This window comes from Gigantopelta aegis, chromosome 3 (assembly GCF_016097555.1).
Source record: "Gigantopelta aegis isolate Gae_Host chromosome 3, Gae_host_genome, whole genome shotgun sequence".
Taxonomy (NCBI): domain Eukaryota; kingdom Metazoa; phylum Mollusca; class Gastropoda; order Neomphalida; family Peltospiridae; genus Gigantopelta; species Gigantopelta aegis.
In genome coordinates this window covers 45,753,198-45,772,021 of record NC_054701.1, presented here as the reverse complement: position 1 = coordinate 45,772,021, position 18,824 = coordinate 45,753,198, and the positions used below count along the sequence as shown (strand labels likewise).

Sequence of the window (18,824 nt, the reverse complement as noted above, 5' to 3'; positions counted from 1 at the left end):
CTTACCTCGTCTCTCGACAGTGAGGGTCTGAGCTGAGAAACAGGCCGACACACTGTAAATAAGCTTATATATCTTACCCCGTCTCTCGACAGTGAGGGTCTGAGTTGAGAAACAGGCCGACACACTGTAAATCAGCTTATACATCTTACCTCGTCTCTCGACAGTGAGGGTCTGAGTTGAGAAACAGGCCGACACACTGTAAATAAGCTTATATATCTTACCTCGTCTCTCGACAGTGAGGGTCTGAGCTGAGAAACGACCTCCGGTAGTAGGGGTGTATGGTAGGTGGTTACAATGTCACAGTGTCATGACGTTACCATTGTACGGGCGTCTGCATCTAAGTCCAGCCGTTCTGAGTCGATGGATGACCGTCATCAGATGGATAGGCATATATCTTACCTCTTCTCTCAACAGTGAGGGTCTGGGCTCCGGCTACCCAGAGTCTCTGAGCTGAGAAACAGGCCGACACACTGTAAACCTTGTCCTTGCCCGTCGTCGTGTGGGTGGGGCTGTGCTGCTGGACCCCAGAGGTCACGCCCGTTCCCAGGCCTGGCAGACACAGCTGTGGCTTGAGCTGTGCCAGGGGGTACACGGTGGTGGGGTGTGGGTAAGGTGGCAGGCGGGGGTTGCCCATGTTGTTGTTCAGAGCATTGTGTCTGATCAGACTGGGGTAGTGGTCATGAACACCTGGGGTGAAAAAAAAGACAAAATTTGAAAAGAATTTCTTCAAAAACAGACAACAAATAAAACATATATAAAGTCAGCACGATTCTTATAAAGACTAAGTTTTCGGAATGTACTTGAACTCATACTACCCAAACTATAACCTATATTTTACTACATGGATTGCCATAATTTGAAAACTTATGGTTTCAAATACTGTATGTGCTAACAATGGCTGACATTAAAATTTACATCTCAGAGCCTAGTTTATACAAGATTAGTAGACAATGGACCATGCATGTTGTGAAAGTATAAAATGGCATAAACAGACCATGGAAAAAACTATTATAGTAACTATTACCCATGACTAAAAAAAGACTAAGGTTAGAGGCAGTTAGATAATAGGTTAGTATTTTATAGGGCATCATACTTATGGCTTCTGACTAAAGTCTTTGCCAATTTCTACATTGTAAGTGAATTTGAATACGTCAATAATTAAAGTCTACCAAAATATCTCCACATATGTGAATTTGAATACATACGTAAGTAAACAGATACATTTCGTTGTTTTCCTTATGCCTACTCATGGTTTCTTAGTAATATGTTAAAACCTCTATGTTCATGACTAACCTGTAGATCCTGGACTACCCGACAGAACGGGACTGTGTCGACCCGGAGCTGTGTGCCCGATCTCGTCGAGACCCGCACTCTTGTGGAACCTGCTCATTCGGTTCACAACACGTGAGTGGCAATGAGTCCTCATGCTCACTTGACCTAAAATATACAGTCATATTATACACATGCTCACCTGACCTAAAATACACACAGTAATATTATACACATGCTCACCTGACCTAAAATACACACAGTAATATTATACACATGCTCACCTGACCTAAAATACACAGTCATATTATACACATGCTCACCTGACCTAAAATACACACAGTCATATTATACACATGCTCACCTGACCTAAAATACACACAGTCATATTATACACATGCTCACCTGACCTAAAATACACACAGTCATATTATACACATGTTCACCTGACCTAAATTACACACAGTCATATTATACACATGCTCATCTGACCTAAAATACACACAAGTCATATTATACACATGCTCACCTGACCTAAAATACACAGTCATATTATACACATAAAATATTATACACAATGCATGATAATCTAGCAATATCAGAGAGTTTTCATAAAATGGGAAACAAAGTTAAAAAGTTAAAGTTTGTTTTGTTTAACGACACCACTGGAGCACATTGATTTATTAATCATTGGCTATTGGATGTTAAACATTTGGTAATTCTGACATATAATCTTAGAGAGGAAACCCACTACATTTTTCCATTAGTAGCAAGGGATCTTTTATATGCTCCATCCCACAGACAGGATAGCACATACCACTGCCTTTGATATACCAGTCTTAGTGCACTGGCTGGAATGAGAAATAGCCCAATGGGCCTACCAATGGGAATCGATCCCAGACCAACTGCGTATCAAGGGAATGCTAAAATTGGAAACATACAAGTTTTGAGTTCAAAATTTAGAAAATGTTCTACAAAAATACAGGGAATTTAGTGGGAATTAAAAACTAAAAAAAGATTACTTTCTGTAATATTATGTTAATGCTTCAGAAAGCTCACTTTGAGGTTATTCTATAAAATGTAAAAGAATCTAAATTTTAATCTCTGGATTTTGTAAAATACAGGTAATCATAATCATGTTGGATGTTCAGGTTCCAAAGTTTCAAAGCTATTTTAGCGCTGCGATATTGTAAAACCGCCGTAGGCTATGACATGCATCATTGGTATGTCATACATGTAGCTTATAATGGTTTTGCAATATTGTGGAACTAAGATAGCTTTGGAAATCTCTAGCTTGGAATTTATATTTTACTTTGCAACCAATATAACCAATTCTTTGCTGATGGATTTTCAAGACTCAGAGATGGAATATTCACATCTATAATGAATTATAGTTAAAATGTTACTTTTAAAACAGTGTTCATCCTATTAATTTTCTGGCTGATTATCATACAAACTGAACATGCAAAGACCATAGAAAATATAGGTATACATAGTTAATAATTTAAATTATATTGTCCAAGCAACATTTATTACAGAAATCTAACTTCCTAGCAATATTTATAACAGAAATCTAAATTTATAACAAACATTAATTCAGCAAAATCAGTCTTTAACTGAATTTTATAAAATAAAACCTATTTTAATCTGTACCTCCGTAAGGTGTAACTGGGAAAACATGTGTTGTGCCCCGATGTGTACTGACCGCCACCCAGCGGCTGTCTAGCGTGAAAGTCATGTCGACGACCTTGGCCGTTGTGTCTCCACGATGTAGGGTGTACAGGTGGTGCACCGCACCCAGGGAGGAGCTGCAGGGGTGTGCCATCAGTCGGAACAGGTGAAAGTTGTGTCCCAGTTTGCAGGCGGTGAGCAGCAGTGTTCCACTCGGATCGAAACTCATCGCAGCGACAGGTTCGTTAGCGTGAGCGTGGAAGTGACCTATGAGTCCTTCACAGTCGAGATCGTCATTCACGTAAAACTATAGAGAGACAGAAGAAGGAAATGTTTTATTTAACGACACACTCAACACATTTTATTTACGGTTATATGGCATCGGACATTTGGTTAAGGACCACACAGATATTGAGAGAAAAAAAGAAATGTTTTATTTAACAACACACTCAACACATTTTATTTACAGTTATATAAGGCATCAGACATTTGGTTAAGGACCACACAGATATTGAGAGAAAAAAAGAAAGAAATGTTTTATTTAACAATGCACTCAACACATTTTATTTACAGTTATATGGCGTCGGACATATGGTTAAGGACCACACAGATACTGAGAGAGGAAACCCACTGTCGCCACTTCATGGGCTACTTTTTTCGATTAGCAGCAAGGGATCTTTTGTATGCACCATTCCACAGACAGGGTAGTACATACCACATCCTTTGTTACATCAGTTGTGGAGCACTGGCTGGAACGAGAAATAGCCCAATGGGTTGACCGACGTTGATCGATCTTAGACTGACCGTGCATCAAGCGAACGCTTTACCACTGGGCTACGTCCCACCCCCAAAACTATAGAGAGACAGATTAAACAAGTGTTAGGAAAGAAAACCGATGTTTGTTTAACAACACCTCAGCACATTATAAACTATGGCTGTTTGGTGTACAACTCGTATACCGAACAACAAAAGAAATACAAAAATATTAATTCAGTTTTCTGCAATTTATTTCAAATTATTCAGTTTCAATTGCGTTAATTTGTGTGTCTATTATAATAATTAAATGTTTTGCGAACATTTTAGGTCTATTTAACGAATTAATTTTACCACGAAAACAAAAACATATTAAAATATTGGCATTTCTTTTGTTGCTCAGTGTATATGGTTTTGCTTAACCACCATGCCAGTAATGGGTAAAGTGTGCTCTGTTTATCGACACCACTTGAGCACAATGATTTATTCACAATCGACTATTGGATGTTAAACATTTGTTAACTTTCTCTCGTAGTCTTCAGAGGAAACTAGCTACATTTTTTTTTCAATTGGATCCTATATGTAAGTATTACTTTCATTAAACTCAGACAAGAAATTTCTCTGACCAGATCCAATGGTTGGTATAGTCATAAATCCCGACTTATGTTTTTTTTTGCTGTATATGAAATTCGCCTTACACACAAACACTTACATGGTCTCCATTGACCTTCTGCAGATCAACAACGGAGACGATGCCTGGTCTGTACGTGTTGTCAGTCTGCACTGCAGGCTCGCTTTTCTTGGATGCCGAGCTGGGCTTGGCTCCCGTTACACTGCTCATCATGGCTTCTCCAAACATCGTCAGACCTTTGAATGCTCCCTGTTAAGTTAATAGCAGTTCTTTTAACCCTGTTGTAGCACAACCTCGCATATCGGCAACTCAAATGTAACAGAACTTGTTTAGAGGCATCCTGTATGCAGATTCAAATGAGGGTGGAGTGGGGCTGGAGGTGTGGGGTACATACAGAAAACTAAATGAAAGAATTAAATATCAGCACATTTTAAAAGTAAGGCTATTTAGAATCTAATATGGTCAATGTGACATTTGATCCAGACAATAGAAGAAGAAACCTGCTGCCATCATAGGCAATTTCTAAAAAAAAGTCTGGATTTTTTTTTTTTTTTTTTTAAATCTCCTAAGTTCAAGGGCCACAACTCTGTCTAAAATGGGAAAATCACCATGAAATTCAAACTTGATTGTAACAAGAGGAATATTATGACTGTGTAGCTGGATGAATAAAGTATTTTCAGTACAAATTAAATGTATACATTTTCAGACAATACTGTTTAGCCATTAATAACCAAAATGCTGTGCTACTCTATCTTAAAAGCTAGAGTTTAGGATTTTACATTTTATAAGTTTTGGTCCAAGCCCCGTACTTATAAAACTCTTAGAGTCTAATAGAATCTAGGACTATGGCAATGCATACAAAACTACCTTAGTTTTATGTCACTAAAGATTTGAGTGTATACTCTAAAATTGTATAAGTATTGGCCCTGCAGATCTTGGTTGTACAAACCTTGGCTGCACTGATGACAGTGGCAGCATACGACTGAGCGCCATCCCCCGACATCCCTCCACAGGACTGGTGCATCGACACCAGCTGAAACAGAAACGAGTGTAATACTGTGATTATAGATACTAAGTGATGATACAGCAACACCCTATTAGAGCCCTCAAAATGTGTGATATCAATCAGCAATACCACTGCAAAAAGCTGTTGTAAAATTGATCAGCAAAAGCATTTTTATCTTTATTGGGTATTTACTTTATTATTATTTGTACTAAACTGCAATCACACGATTTAAATTTCAAGGACTGCTATCATAAAGGAAGGAAATGTTTGTGTAACAACATACCAGTCGAAAATCGATTGGTTGGGTTCACGTTTAATTGGTCTATAGTCTGTCTCATCCTGCTATAAATATGTTTTTCGTAAATATTTTCAGTTTGGTTTCACGTAATAAAAGAGAGTAAATTTAAAGTGTTTTAGAAATAACAATTTTTTTTACTATTTTTGTGTGCAATTTATAAAACAATCGGCTAAGAAAAGTAAATAATTTATAGTAAATTCCACAGTATGAAAAAAGGCGTTCCTTTTGGGAAGGACTATAGGACTTACAGTTTGTGAGTTAAATGGGAAATCTTAACACTGAAGCTAAATGCAACAGTTGATGCTGTTGCCATCATCACCACCTTCTGACTTCATTAAGGCAAGAAAAAAATATACTTACTCTTTTGTCTGCATAGGCCAGCCATCGCGTACCAAGTGCAACAGGGTTAACACTTGGCCCTGGGCATGGGTAGCAGTCTGAAAATAAAACATCACTGCTGTGCAAAATGTCTCATCTGTTACTTAACAAATCTCAAAACAAGGGGTAAGCCAAGCATTGCTGTCCTATTAATAAACTGGACCTTAAAGTAAATAAAGTAAAGTTAAAATCAAACCACAAATTTTTTTTATGCCATATTGTAGTGAAATATCAGGAAATGACATTATACATGTTTTTATTTCCAATAAAGGTTATTTTAATTTTATAAACATTATTGAAAATTCAGAATTAAAATCTTCTTTTTGGGGAGTTAAAGGGGTGGATGACTATGAGTCAACTCCCTTGAAGAATGACACAATTTGTGTGATTTTCCCTATCTGCCACACATACTAAAAATGATCTAGAATGACATCACATTTAAATAACAATAAGTCATCCTTGTTTTCAAATAATGTTTGGAACATTTAGCATAGGTATTTTGTAAGACGCTTTGCAGTGCTGACATGACAGCAAAAGTAGTAAAATAGTTTTTCCCCAAAAAAATATACCTGAAATTCGGAAAAGTTTTCTAAACTGGCAAGTCTCGAAAACGGTTATTTGTTCATTGAAAACTATCACAAGAAATCTGAAAGAAAAACAAGAAAATATATGCATTCAATAAAACAAAACATTACAAAGAAAAGCTTTTGTTTAGCTTAAAACCCCCACAGATTTGCTGTTGATTATTAAAAAATGGACATCTTGCCCTCACCCTCCCTCAGCTCACCGCAATCTGTAAGTAATTGTAACAGATGACATAGGTAAATCTAGCTGCTTTCATAAAAATAATATTTGCCCTGGAATATGTGAACAGTCAGTATGTATCCAGGGTTAACATGCCTGATCTTGAATGGATATGGTAGTGCAAAACATGTTTAAATTTGCTTAAGACAATATAATATGCATTCATTCACAATGGGATGCCCCTAAATTGTTTAATACAAAGCAGTGTAATGTATATGTTACACAAAGGCAATATCCATTCATTGTGAAAACACACAAGTTTATAATTAGGACATAACCATTTGGAGTTTTTAGATTTGCAGGTGTTATGGTCTATTTCATGCCCGCAAATGTCATTTAGACCAAAGGCCATTGTCCATTGTAAACTGAAGCTTTTCTTGAAATACCTGGCTACAAGCAAAACTACAGACCTGTGAACAGTTAACATGGCCTGGCCTCACTTTCTAATGACATCCCTAAATTTGTGGGTGCAATTGTCTATTTGATGCCCATAAAACAATGGAATTAACGTATCACAGTACAGAACATACTCACCACCACTGTGTTTGTATTTTTCACTGGTAAACAATGTTATAAGATGGGGAGGTGAGATCGTATCTGTTAATGTTTACCTTTTATTCGCTTCAATGTTGTGAACAGGTTGAGTTTTGAAGCACACATTATGTACTTCATCACCAGACTTCAGAGAGATGAACTTCACTGAACAGAATGGCTGACCAGCACTACGAAACATTAAAGAAATATCAAATCACATATTAAAATCTGGCAAAAAAAAATTTAATAATATTTTTTGCAATAAGACATGAAAATAAAAAATTGTGAATTGTTATTTTTTTAAAAAGCTAACGGTGACATTTATAAATTATTGTAATTCAGATATCAAGGTTAGAAGTCTGTCTAATTGAGCCGTGGTTGAGAAATGGTTCAGTAATATTCTAAATATGCTTCTAGGCCATTTCTTGTAATGGTCTCCTTTTTGTCCTGTCCAGAACACTCTCGTTTACTGCAAATAATTGTAAAATATCTGAAGACTGTCGAGACCAAAAGCTGCATATACACAGCACTGTAAACCTTTGGTGGTAAAATTTTTGACCATGGGACTCGGCAAGCCTCGTTCCAGGTCAAAATTTCCACCACCTCGGGTGTACTTTTTCTATGCCACTAACTGCCACTACCATTGACATCGAAAAAGTAATATCTACATATATATGTCACCTCTTGAATTTATCAAAGCAAAACAAACAAAATGACTAAAGATGAAACAATATTCATAAAATACCTGGATGAGTCACACACTGCAACAAGTGGTCTTTTATCAACAAAACTATCAGCCTCAGTAAACACTGAAAATATGGAAAATTTCAAAAACACTGTTTAACAAACATATTCATTCGGTTCGAAACATGATAAAGTCACAAATAAAACACATTTTTGTTATTTATGTGTTAGAAATAAACAAGTTTTATACCTATGTTAGTTAAAGTAAGTATGCTTTTGAATCCGAATGCTTGAGTTTCTAAAATAATCTTCAGTTTATGCACATTTCAAAATAGTGAGGATGAAGAAAAGAAACAGTAATGAATGAAAGAAACAAAATGTGATAGCAGGCAGCATGCTGCCCTTATATTTGACCAAAAAGGACATAAATATATACTAGTAATCCCAATATACTTCTAAAAGGTTACAAATTACGTTTTTTTAACTACATGTATATACAAATAAAATGAATTATGGTCAATTGTAAAATTAATGTGTTATTTTAGAATTTAAATTTGAACTCTATATGCTGACCGTAGACTACGAAATATATACAATACATAAAGATTACAGTACTATTTAGGCCTTATAATAACATGATTCTTCTTCTTTTTTTTACCTGGAGTTGGCGTTGGCAGAATTTTGAGAACTCGTATAGGGCCTTGTCTGAGTGACAACACTTCTTGGGCTTCACCATTGTGCTGTGAAATAATAATAATAATAGTAACAGCAACGATATTTAACCACAACATAATATATAATTATATACATACATGTATACAATGTATAATACAATATTTAATCAGTAATCTGTCAATAAACACTGTTAATAAAAAAACGGGAATTTTTGTGCCATTATAAATTACCTGTAAACTCAACAATGTATTCTTGAAGGAAATCAGTAAAAAAAAAAAAAATTAAAATCTCCCAATATGTCACTATTTTGTTTCTGTATTGTAACAAAATTGTGTAATGATCAATTTAATGTTAAGAATAAAAAGGTACAAAATGATCTTACCAACAACCAATCCGAAATTCAATTAAAAAAAACACACTTCCTGACAAACAGATGACAGTGATAATGATAATTTAAATACAATATTCACATTTTCTGTACTAGTAATTGTAATCAAAATGAAAAACACTTCAGCCATAGTAAATTTTCCTCTTTTCAGAAAGAAAAGAACTCCTGGATTGTGTTATCAAATAATATGTACGCCTCTGAAAATTGCAAGAATGGTCATTTTGTTCGCGTGTTGCTCGCACAAATCTAATTTTGCATAATATATTTGTTGTTCGTGCAAAATGTTTAGCACCCTTTACATGGATGTAACGGGTTATGCAAAAATGAAATGGGTTATATGGATTTATTTCTGCGTAACCAATAAATGGGTCAAACAGATTTTCAATTCTCAGAGGCCTGATAGGTCATCAAGTAAGGTCAAGAAAATACATTTCATTGGTCAGCGTGGAGGTTTTGATATTTCAACAAACCATGCTCACCGTAATATGCCATATCTGAACCCCATTGCTGTATCCAAGAATAACAACCAGTGGAACACCTTTGTGGTCACTGCCTTGGAAGTTAGGATTGATAGATAAATCTGTAAAGGAAAAGATTTATAACGTTCACAAAAGGTAGAGTCACAGCTAACAGAGATAAAACATTGCAACAAATAAAATGACTTCAAGCTGCAATCTAGCCTCCCCATCCTATAACATCACTTAGAAAAAGTTAAAGATGGTTTTGATTATCAACACAGTTACAGACTATTGGATCACAAAACATTTCATAATTCAGAAACATGGTCTTTAGGGGGAAAATTAAAGTTTTGCTTAACGACACAACAAGGGCACATTGATTTATTAATCATAGCCTATTGGAAGTTTTTGGTTTTCTTTTGTTTAAAGACACCACTAGAGCACATTGATTTATTAATCATCGGCTACTGGATGTCAGACATTTGGTAATTTTGACATAATAATCTTAGAAAACCGGCTACATTTTTCTATCAGCAGCAGGGGATTTTTTTTATATGCATCTTCCCACAGGCAGTATAGCACATACCACAGCCTTTGATATACCAGTTGTGGTGTTAATGATACCGCTACAGCATATTAATTAATTATTCATAGGCTACTGGATGTCAAACATTTAGTAATTCTGACATAGTCTTCAGAGAAAACCTGCTACATTTTTCCATTAGTAGCGAGGGATTTTTTATATGCACCTTCATACGAACAGGTCAGCACACATCAATGCTTTTGATATACCAGTTGTGAGGCACTGGCTAGAATGAGTAATAGCCCAGTGGGCCCACCGGTAGGAATCGATTCCAAACCGATAACAAATCAAACAATGTCCTGCCCCTGACATCCATGATCCAGTAAATACAAAACATTAATTTGTAACATTGAGAAAATAACGTCCCATTTTTATTAAGGTCCCATTTTCATAATTAAAATTTGTCAAGTAGCCTTTTATTATGGAGAAGTGAGAAAAGCCCTGATTATATTCATTAGATTTAAAATAATTATGCTTACCATTTACATCACATTTTTCAAATTTGACCCAAAGAATTTTTTCTTTATCTTCGGCTTTTTGGTTTCCACTGTAAGCCTGAAAAGGAATTCAAATTTTTCAAAATACGTGTAAAATATATCAAAACATGTTATAACAATAAAAGGAAAATAAAATGAAAAAACAAATCTTAGTTGGAGCATAAATAGTTTTCTTCTGAAATATATCTTGAATAACTTTAATAATTTAAAAAAAATGTCCATACTTATTTTTTTCGCCTAGAATATGAATTTCTGCATTTAACCTAAATATTTCTGATCAACACAAATTTCTATATATCCATTTATATACCAGTATCAATACACTATTATTTCCATACATTTACAAAAAATTGTTTTGCTCAATTACTTCCCATTAATAGATGAGTCATCATTTTAACACTTGGGTTGAACATTTTAGGATTCTACTAGATGATTTTACACATTGTATCAGGTTTTCAAACATTTTGAAATCAAAACAGATAAATGTTCTTAATGTATCAATTCTTCAATATAGCTGTATCTATTAATATTTTAAAGTTGACAGGGTTACAGAAAATAATTTTAAGAATAGCCATGGTATTTGCTATTCAGATTTTAAAGTTTTTTCTTTAAGGCATAGATATTTTGCAGTTTCTGGTTAACCGTTTCCTCTTGTTAATATGTTACTTGTGATATACATAGATTATTAAATAAGGGGGAGTGTCATACAATCTTTACTGAATGAGTTTAAAATTTTCATTTCTCGAGCAAAAGGAATAAAACAATTCCCAAATAAGTTCCATAAATGTTGTGTCCGACTTATTTGTGTGTAAGAGTAACATTTATTTATTATCCACATAGCGTTATTTATTACAAACATTACATCAATACACAATGAATGTAATACAAAAACATGGTCAATCACTAATTTGTCAAGTCCCTTCATGACATTAAACAGAATTGTTTCCCTTATACTGTTAAAAAACCCCAAAACAAACATTTATTCTTATTGTTTTATTTTTTTGTTATTCAATAAAACATCATTTACATAAACAATAAACTTAAAATCTTTAAAAGCTACTAGTTAGTGTCATAATATAATCTGTACAGGTACACAATGTTCAGTTTATTGTAAATAATGTAGATTAATTTTATAATCATCATTATTACGGACTTGTTATAGCCTGACATTTCCTAACAGGGCTCGAAACGGCCTGTGGCCAGGTCGACAAATGCGACCAATGTCCTGTTTGGGCGACTTAAATATTAAAAAATAATGGAATTAGTTGCCCAAATACTATTATTTGGGCGATCTTCTTTTAGAGTTATAACATATGAGCCACTATTAATATTTGTGTTAGATATATTTATTCCACATTAAAATCTTGCTCGTGGTTCATGGTTTGCTTACCTTAATTTGCCAACATCCATTATTACTTTTTGGGCCACCATATTTTTTGGCGAGTTTTGAGCCCTGCCTTATTAGTATTACTGTGGTTTATCCGATTGTTATATAGTCTACTAAACTAGACAAAGCATTATTAGCAGATTACTGAATAAATTAAGACTTTCTAGTCTATGATCTATACCTGTGGCACAACATCTGAGATGAAATCAACAACACTTTCCACAACAGTTTTGTCACTGAAACAGAAAACGAAATATATAATTATGCAGTGATACCTGTATGTAATTGTTATAGGTACCTCAGAATGCTATAAAAATAAAAAGTAAATGATAGCTGACAAACAAAACTTGTGACATTATTAGCAGGCAATAGTTGTAAATTGATTAGCATCTGCTATTCAACATTTCAAAATTGTCAGGGCTTCTCGATTATGGCAGCCCCACTCCCATGGCTAGTGATATTCAATGTTGGGCCAGTAAATAAATAGTATTGCCATGCCAGACGGCTAGTGAAGTGCTTTTGGTCAAATGTTGCAGTTAAAATTATTTTGTAAATATGAATATCCTGACCCCAATGTAAGTGTTTTTAAGCTCTATCTCCATCTTTAGGTGACATATGTGATTATTACTTTATTTAGTAAACTTGTATTAACTTAAAGTAAAGTATGGCTAGTGAATTTTTAATTGTGGTTAGTAAAAAAAAATAATCACTGATCCCATGGCTAGTGGATTTTATTAAAATTCTAGAAGCCCTGATTGTGTAGTGATCTCTGAAAATTTTGAAAGCAAACTGGGACTCGATACTGAACAAAAAGTTCTCCGACTATTAAAGTGCAAGCACCATTTTTATTAACTGATTACAATGATGAATAAAGCAAAGTTATACACGTATAGTAGCAGGATATGACTTTTGACATCACACGCTTAGCTACATTATAAAATCAGTCATTTGACCTCTAGGTCATTGTACAATGTGGCTGAAATAACAGAAATAATAGATTTTCCCCTTAATTTTTATGGTATGCAGGATAAAGATAACTAGTTAATGACGTCAGATATCAGCTTTATCCAGAATCCTGTTCAGACCGCATGAGAAATTTCCCATTCTTACATTCACAGGATAAAACAGATATCCGACATCATTAACTAGTTATTCTCTATTTATTGTATCAGTGATTTGCATTATAAATATCAACAAAATAATACTGCGCATTCTTCAAAACGTTTTTTAATGCATGATCTATCTACGTGTGTATTATTTAAAGAAGTTTGTTGGGATGTGTAATTCCACCACCACCACAACATGTCTTTCACTGAACATTAGTAATTGTGCTCTGTCACAGACAGATATTAATCCAACACCTACGACTAACATCACCCATCGAACAAATGGCTTAAACTCTATGCTAGCTCAAGTTTTCTCTACCCGTGTTGTGTAAATACTCTAGATGCAACAGAATGTCCATTTTTGACAAACAGAAGTTACCAGATAGTCTAATATACATATATTTTCCTAAATCTGACACCACAGACCATTGGATTGATCCTTTTCGAATTTAGCCATAACATTAAACCCACTAATTGGTGACTAACACAAACACTACAAGACGAACCCTGACACCCCTATCCAAAACCAGCTGAAAAGAAAAGGTTTGTGACATCAGATTTAAGAAGCTATATATGTATTTGAGAAACAGTATGGTACATAATGATCCTTTGGTCATCACAAATTTCAAAATGGACTACTTTTAACACTAAGCACAATGTTGCTGTATTCTCATAAAACAGAATATGGCTTGATGACACTAAAGTTAAAATTATGCCACAGAGTACAATATCTCATGTGAACTGGTGTTCTGTTTGCGTGTCTGTTACACAACTTCAAATTTACATGCACCACTTAGGTCACCGACAGTCACTTTTCACACCCTTGTTTTGGCTTCGTTCACAATAAATATAACATATCTCACATGTACTTGAAATCCAACTTTCGTAAATGGTACAATTTTTTTAATGACAAGATTTTTTTCAAACACATCCAGGTGCATTAGTAATGTGTTATAACCACAAAATTTCAATATCAATTTTGCATTGGAATTTTTCAAGCGTTCTGAAAACGGAAACATCATGTACCCAGTTTAGTGTTCTTGGACGTCATTCAAATTCAAAATTAGCTGTATAATTACAATGCTTCGCCAAATTAAAAATAAACTGGTCTACTAACCTTGACCCCTGTCAAAATTCTTTAACCAGCAGGCAATGCTGTTTACAGGTCGGTATGTTTTTATTTTTCATAATTCTGGACAAAATATTATGTTTAACTTTAAAAGATAAAGGAATAAAAATACCTTTTGCCAAATAAATCATATCAAAACATTACCATTGAATATGTTATATTTATTGTGTACGAAGCCAAAACAAGGGTGCAAAGAATGACTGTCATCAACCTTAATTGGTTATATTGTGAATCATTACTTTCTAAAATTTAAAGTGTGGTGGTTAGTGCAAAGAAAGCACAAGCCGAGATCGTAGGGTTCGAATCTCAGCAAATACACGTCAAAGAAAACAAACATTACCATAGATGATAATACCTTTCATCATCAAAATGATAATCATTACAGTTCTGTTTGTGTATTGGCTCACCTAAGCATTGAAAGACCATTTTCTATGTGAACACTGTGAAATACTTAATAAAATGTGTCTCTTACCAATGAAGCAGTGCATAATCTGAAATACACTACAAATTGTTTTATGTCTGTAGTAAATAAACATTTTAAAATTGTGCATAAATGTAGGCAACCCCTTATACCAAAAATGATTTGCATGTCCGGTGATTCGGTGCAGTAGAACATACTAGATGTGGCCCGGTGACCTCACTATTTATAGACTGTCCATGACCTCACTTTGTAGGCCATAAACGCTACACTGTTGTCCCAGGATTATTTTAGCACTTTTTTGTTTTGTTTTTGTCCCAATTAATTAAAAGGCTAGTATAACTGAAGTACAACCCCAGTCATGTTTAGAATTACTGTGTTTGTCTTATTTATCTATTGTCTTCTAATTTAATGCCTTGCTTATTTGCAATAGGGATGTTGGCAATCTGGGAATGCAATAACAGAGCCGGCTTGTGTAGCAGTTTGAATAATGTTTCACATCTGTACAAGATAATACTCTCTTTTTTTTTCTATCAATTAACAAGTTAAATCTTGTCAATATATTTGTTGATATCTGTCTGACAATGGATATATTGCCCTGTAGGCTACTTGAGCAACTAACATCACCGTTCCTGGTGACAATTCACTACTGAATACACTGAACAAGACCATGTATAATCGTGTTGCGTTATATTGTGCATTAAATTCTTTTGTTTTGGGTGCTTAGAGAGGAGTTTGTTAAATTACTTACCCACTCCAGATGAGGGGGTGGGGATGGGGGGGGGGGTTGCAAAAGCAAAAACGGGACAATGGTTTAGGATCAAACGTGACAAAATAGGATAGGTCATGCAGTTTTAAAAAAAACTTAAATTATTCTCTTTTTTTTTAAACTTAATTCACCTCTACAAGTCAAGATAAATTAACACTAAATAATACTTATACTAATAATATTTTTAAAAATTAAAATGTTATACTCATGTACATAAAAAAGGAGAAGAAAACAGGTCAGTCATTTTTTTTAGGTACTATACCTGTAGGTCCTTGAAACATTGTTTTTCAGCCTTATATAAAGTGTTGTAATTGATCAGAAATTTGGGCTAGTGCTTTATTTTGGTGGGCTAGTGGAATTTACAAACCCACTAGCCCTGTGGCTAGTGACTTTTGAAAAAAATTGTCATACCCTGGTGAAAATTAACAATCACACATGACACATCTCAGATCGGTTTCAGAACTCCCCTCCCTCCCGACCCTCACCTGGTCACACCAATGTTTAGAATATGATTGGCAGCCCCTTTTCCAAAATTAATTTAATCTTCTTTTTTTTGCATACTTGTGCCAATTTTATAGCCTTTCCTCCTAACCTCCCATGGGCTTAATGAATACTGTTCAATAATTATTATTAATTTTAGATCAGCCCATCTAAATTTGCACTGAAATTATATTATATTAATAATTTATATAGGTTAGGAATGTTAATATTTCTCTTTAAGGGTGCAGTCAAAATATATTAACCCCAATTTTCCCTTTTTTAAAAATACTTTTGGTGTTAATATTCAAAATTTCTAAATTGACCGTATTTGTTAAGTTATCCCTATCCAGAGTCAGACCCCTGATCCTATTGGAGGTCGGACTCAGGATAGGCGTGTTCAAAACGCTAGTGATATATGGACACGTTAAACTAGTTACTAAGCTAAGTTCAGAATCGTTTTCTTTAGTGGTACAGTACTGCAGATGGATGTTAATTGTCATGTATGCCTGAGATCCCGACATGGATTTTTTTCTTGGGTAGATTGTTCACACACGTGGATCTTATTTCACTTTTATTTTTTGTAACAATGTGACAATTGTGAACTGGACTGACTGTCAAGTAAAATTAAGGTGTTAAAACTTTTGTTTTGTTTGCAGTTTTATGTATTTTCCTTTTCAGTTTAAATAAAAATAACTGAAAAAAGAATTATATCGTTTACTATAATTTAAAAAATGCAGTGAAAGGTGTTTTTCAGACTGGTTTTAACATTCTTAATATCAGTAAGGCTGAACTAATTCGCGTTTATATGTATATATGAAAACACGTTAAATTTTTTTCTTCAAATTATGATATAATTATTGATAATTCAAATAATGTTTAATTGCACCATTAATAATAAATATGTTGATACTTGAAAAAGGAATTGAGCTTTAATTCGCTAAATACACTGACAACTTCCTAAGCGTACTTAAGCAAAATACCGACTGCACCGAATCACCGGATGCCCCAATACACTGGAGTGGACATGGCTGTATATCATTTGACAATTACTGTTAGAATTTAAAACACAACTAAACAATTAAAAAGGAAAGATTAACACATCCTGGGCATGAGTTCGACCCATACCCCCTTTCAATGATTAGGGTTAGTTTTAGGGTTAGTTTTAAGGTTAGGCTTAGTCTTAGAGACTTTGATATAGAGGGGTACGGGTCAAACTCTTTCCCAGGGCTTCTAGATTATGGTAGCCCCACTCCCATGGCTAGTGATATTCAATGTTGGGCTAGTAAATAACTACTATTGCCACCCCCGACGGCTAGTGAATTTTTTGGTCAAATGTTGCAGTTGTCTATTTTGTAAATATGAATATCTCATCCACACCCCAACCCCCCAATGTTAGTGTTTTAAAGCTCTAAGGTAACATATTTGATTATTACTAGTATTTAGTAAAATTATATTAACTTTAAGTAAAGTAGGGCTAGTGCATTTTTAATCGTGGCTAGTAAATGTTGTAAATCACTGATCCCATGGCTAGTGGATTTTATAAAAACTTATAGACGCCCTGCTTTCCCATCCTGGAACTACAGCAATATTTACTCAGTTTACTGACATGCCTATGGCTAATGCTAAGTCAATTATTTATCATCATTTGTCATCTGTTGCTATTTAGCGACATAATTTTAGATCAGACACTGAGACAGTGAGATCAGACAGTCACACTGTGACACTGACAGTGACTTGATAATTGTTTTTAAAAATACCTGTACGCTTGTGGTCTAACAGAAACGCAGGTATAACGGGCTCCTCTTCGAGGAGATTCAGCCGCCATTCTAACAAAATGGTTTTAAACAACAAATTAATTAAGCTATATACAGATAAATCTGGGCTTTATGTTGATTCCATTGTCAGTGTTGACAGCAGCTGATTTTATTTAGGATGTGACGTCAAATGTTTTGCTTTGGTAAAAATGTTTACGAAAGAGCACCTGCAATAGGGGAACTAACTCTAATCAATAATTCTACCAAATCGACTTGGCTGAGCCTAACCCACGGACCATAACACTATCTTAAAATTAATATAAATGTTAGTGGCAGTGTTCCAGAGAACCACCAAATCAATTCCATGTCAACAACTATAAACAAATAAATATTTTGTATTCACCTGCCAAATACTAGATTTTAATGCACTTTCAAATCGGTGTGTGCATTCCTAGTAATTTAATCATTCTTCTGAGTTTTATCAAATATGACACTGATAATTTTACTGTCAGTCCTAGTGTAAAAATCCAACCATCATTGTGGCAGCTTGTGACGGAACATGCTCGTAATTTTGTTTCCGCCTGTGGCGATATTAATTGTGTTAGAGGGCCGTGTGCAGTTCCATAAGCACTTAAGCCCAGGTGGACACTTTGTTACGTAATACCTTCGCGCGACCGTACATTCCAATATGCACTTAGCGCAGGTGCGGAGGCCTTGTGGCCAGTAGTTACGTAATACCTCCGCGAGTGCGGTTTTTACAACCGTGATTTTGGGCACTAGTCATTGAGTCTGACCATCTGAGAAAAATATGCCGGCGTGGTCGTGGTGGAAACTCACATGATAAGATTCGGTGCCGCGATGTACCCCCAGGCGATATTCGATTTTATAATAAATAGCTAGAGTTTTAGAGATATCGGGGAGAACCAAACAAGGAAGGCTTCCCGGGAACGTTAGTCCGTTTGGACTTTGGTAAATATATTATTTCTGCTCTGTTGTATAACCTTGATGTGATTGATGTGACTTTAAATATTTTAATACTGTATTATACCAATATTCTTTAGACAGTGTCTTCGGTCATCTGACGAAGTAAATCGTAGACTTATTGTTCTAACATTATACGAGTATTTGGTAATATAAAGCTTAGCCAGTCAT

General features: G+C 34.7%; 1 protein-coding gene across 1 annotated transcript in view; it reads right to left on the bottom strand.

Annotated features, from left to right (window-relative positions):
* Positions 1-17,832, bottom strand: part of LOC121368117 (breast carcinoma-amplified sequence 3-like) — a 57,331-nt gene extending 39,499 nt beyond the window's left edge. The window contains exons 1-14 of the mRNA XM_041492690.1: positions 17,676-17,832; positions 12,198-12,252; positions 10,612-10,687; positions 9,571-9,671; positions 8,687-8,768; positions 8,090-8,153; positions 7,422-7,532; positions 6,576-6,652; positions 5,989-6,065; positions 5,274-5,357; positions 4,406-4,573; positions 2,923-3,247; positions 1,294-1,437; positions 400-687 (exon numbers count right to left, since the gene is read on the bottom strand). Of these exons, the coding sequence (XP_041348624.1) occupies positions 400-687; positions 1,294-1,437; positions 2,923-3,247; positions 4,406-4,573; positions 5,274-5,357; positions 5,989-6,065; positions 6,576-6,652; positions 7,422-7,532; positions 8,090-8,153; positions 8,687-8,768; positions 9,571-9,671; positions 10,612-10,687; positions 12,198-12,252; positions 17,676-17,743 (1,720 nt within the window). The 5' untranslated portion in view covers positions 17,744-17,832. The remainder of the gene's footprint in view (positions 1-399; positions 688-1,293; positions 1,438-2,922; positions 3,248-4,405; positions 4,574-5,273; positions 5,358-5,988; positions 6,066-6,575; positions 6,653-7,421; positions 7,533-8,089; positions 8,154-8,686; positions 8,769-9,570; positions 9,672-10,611; positions 10,688-12,197; positions 12,253-17,675) is intronic.
* Between the last annotated feature and the right edge of the window lie 992 nt (positions 17,833-18,824).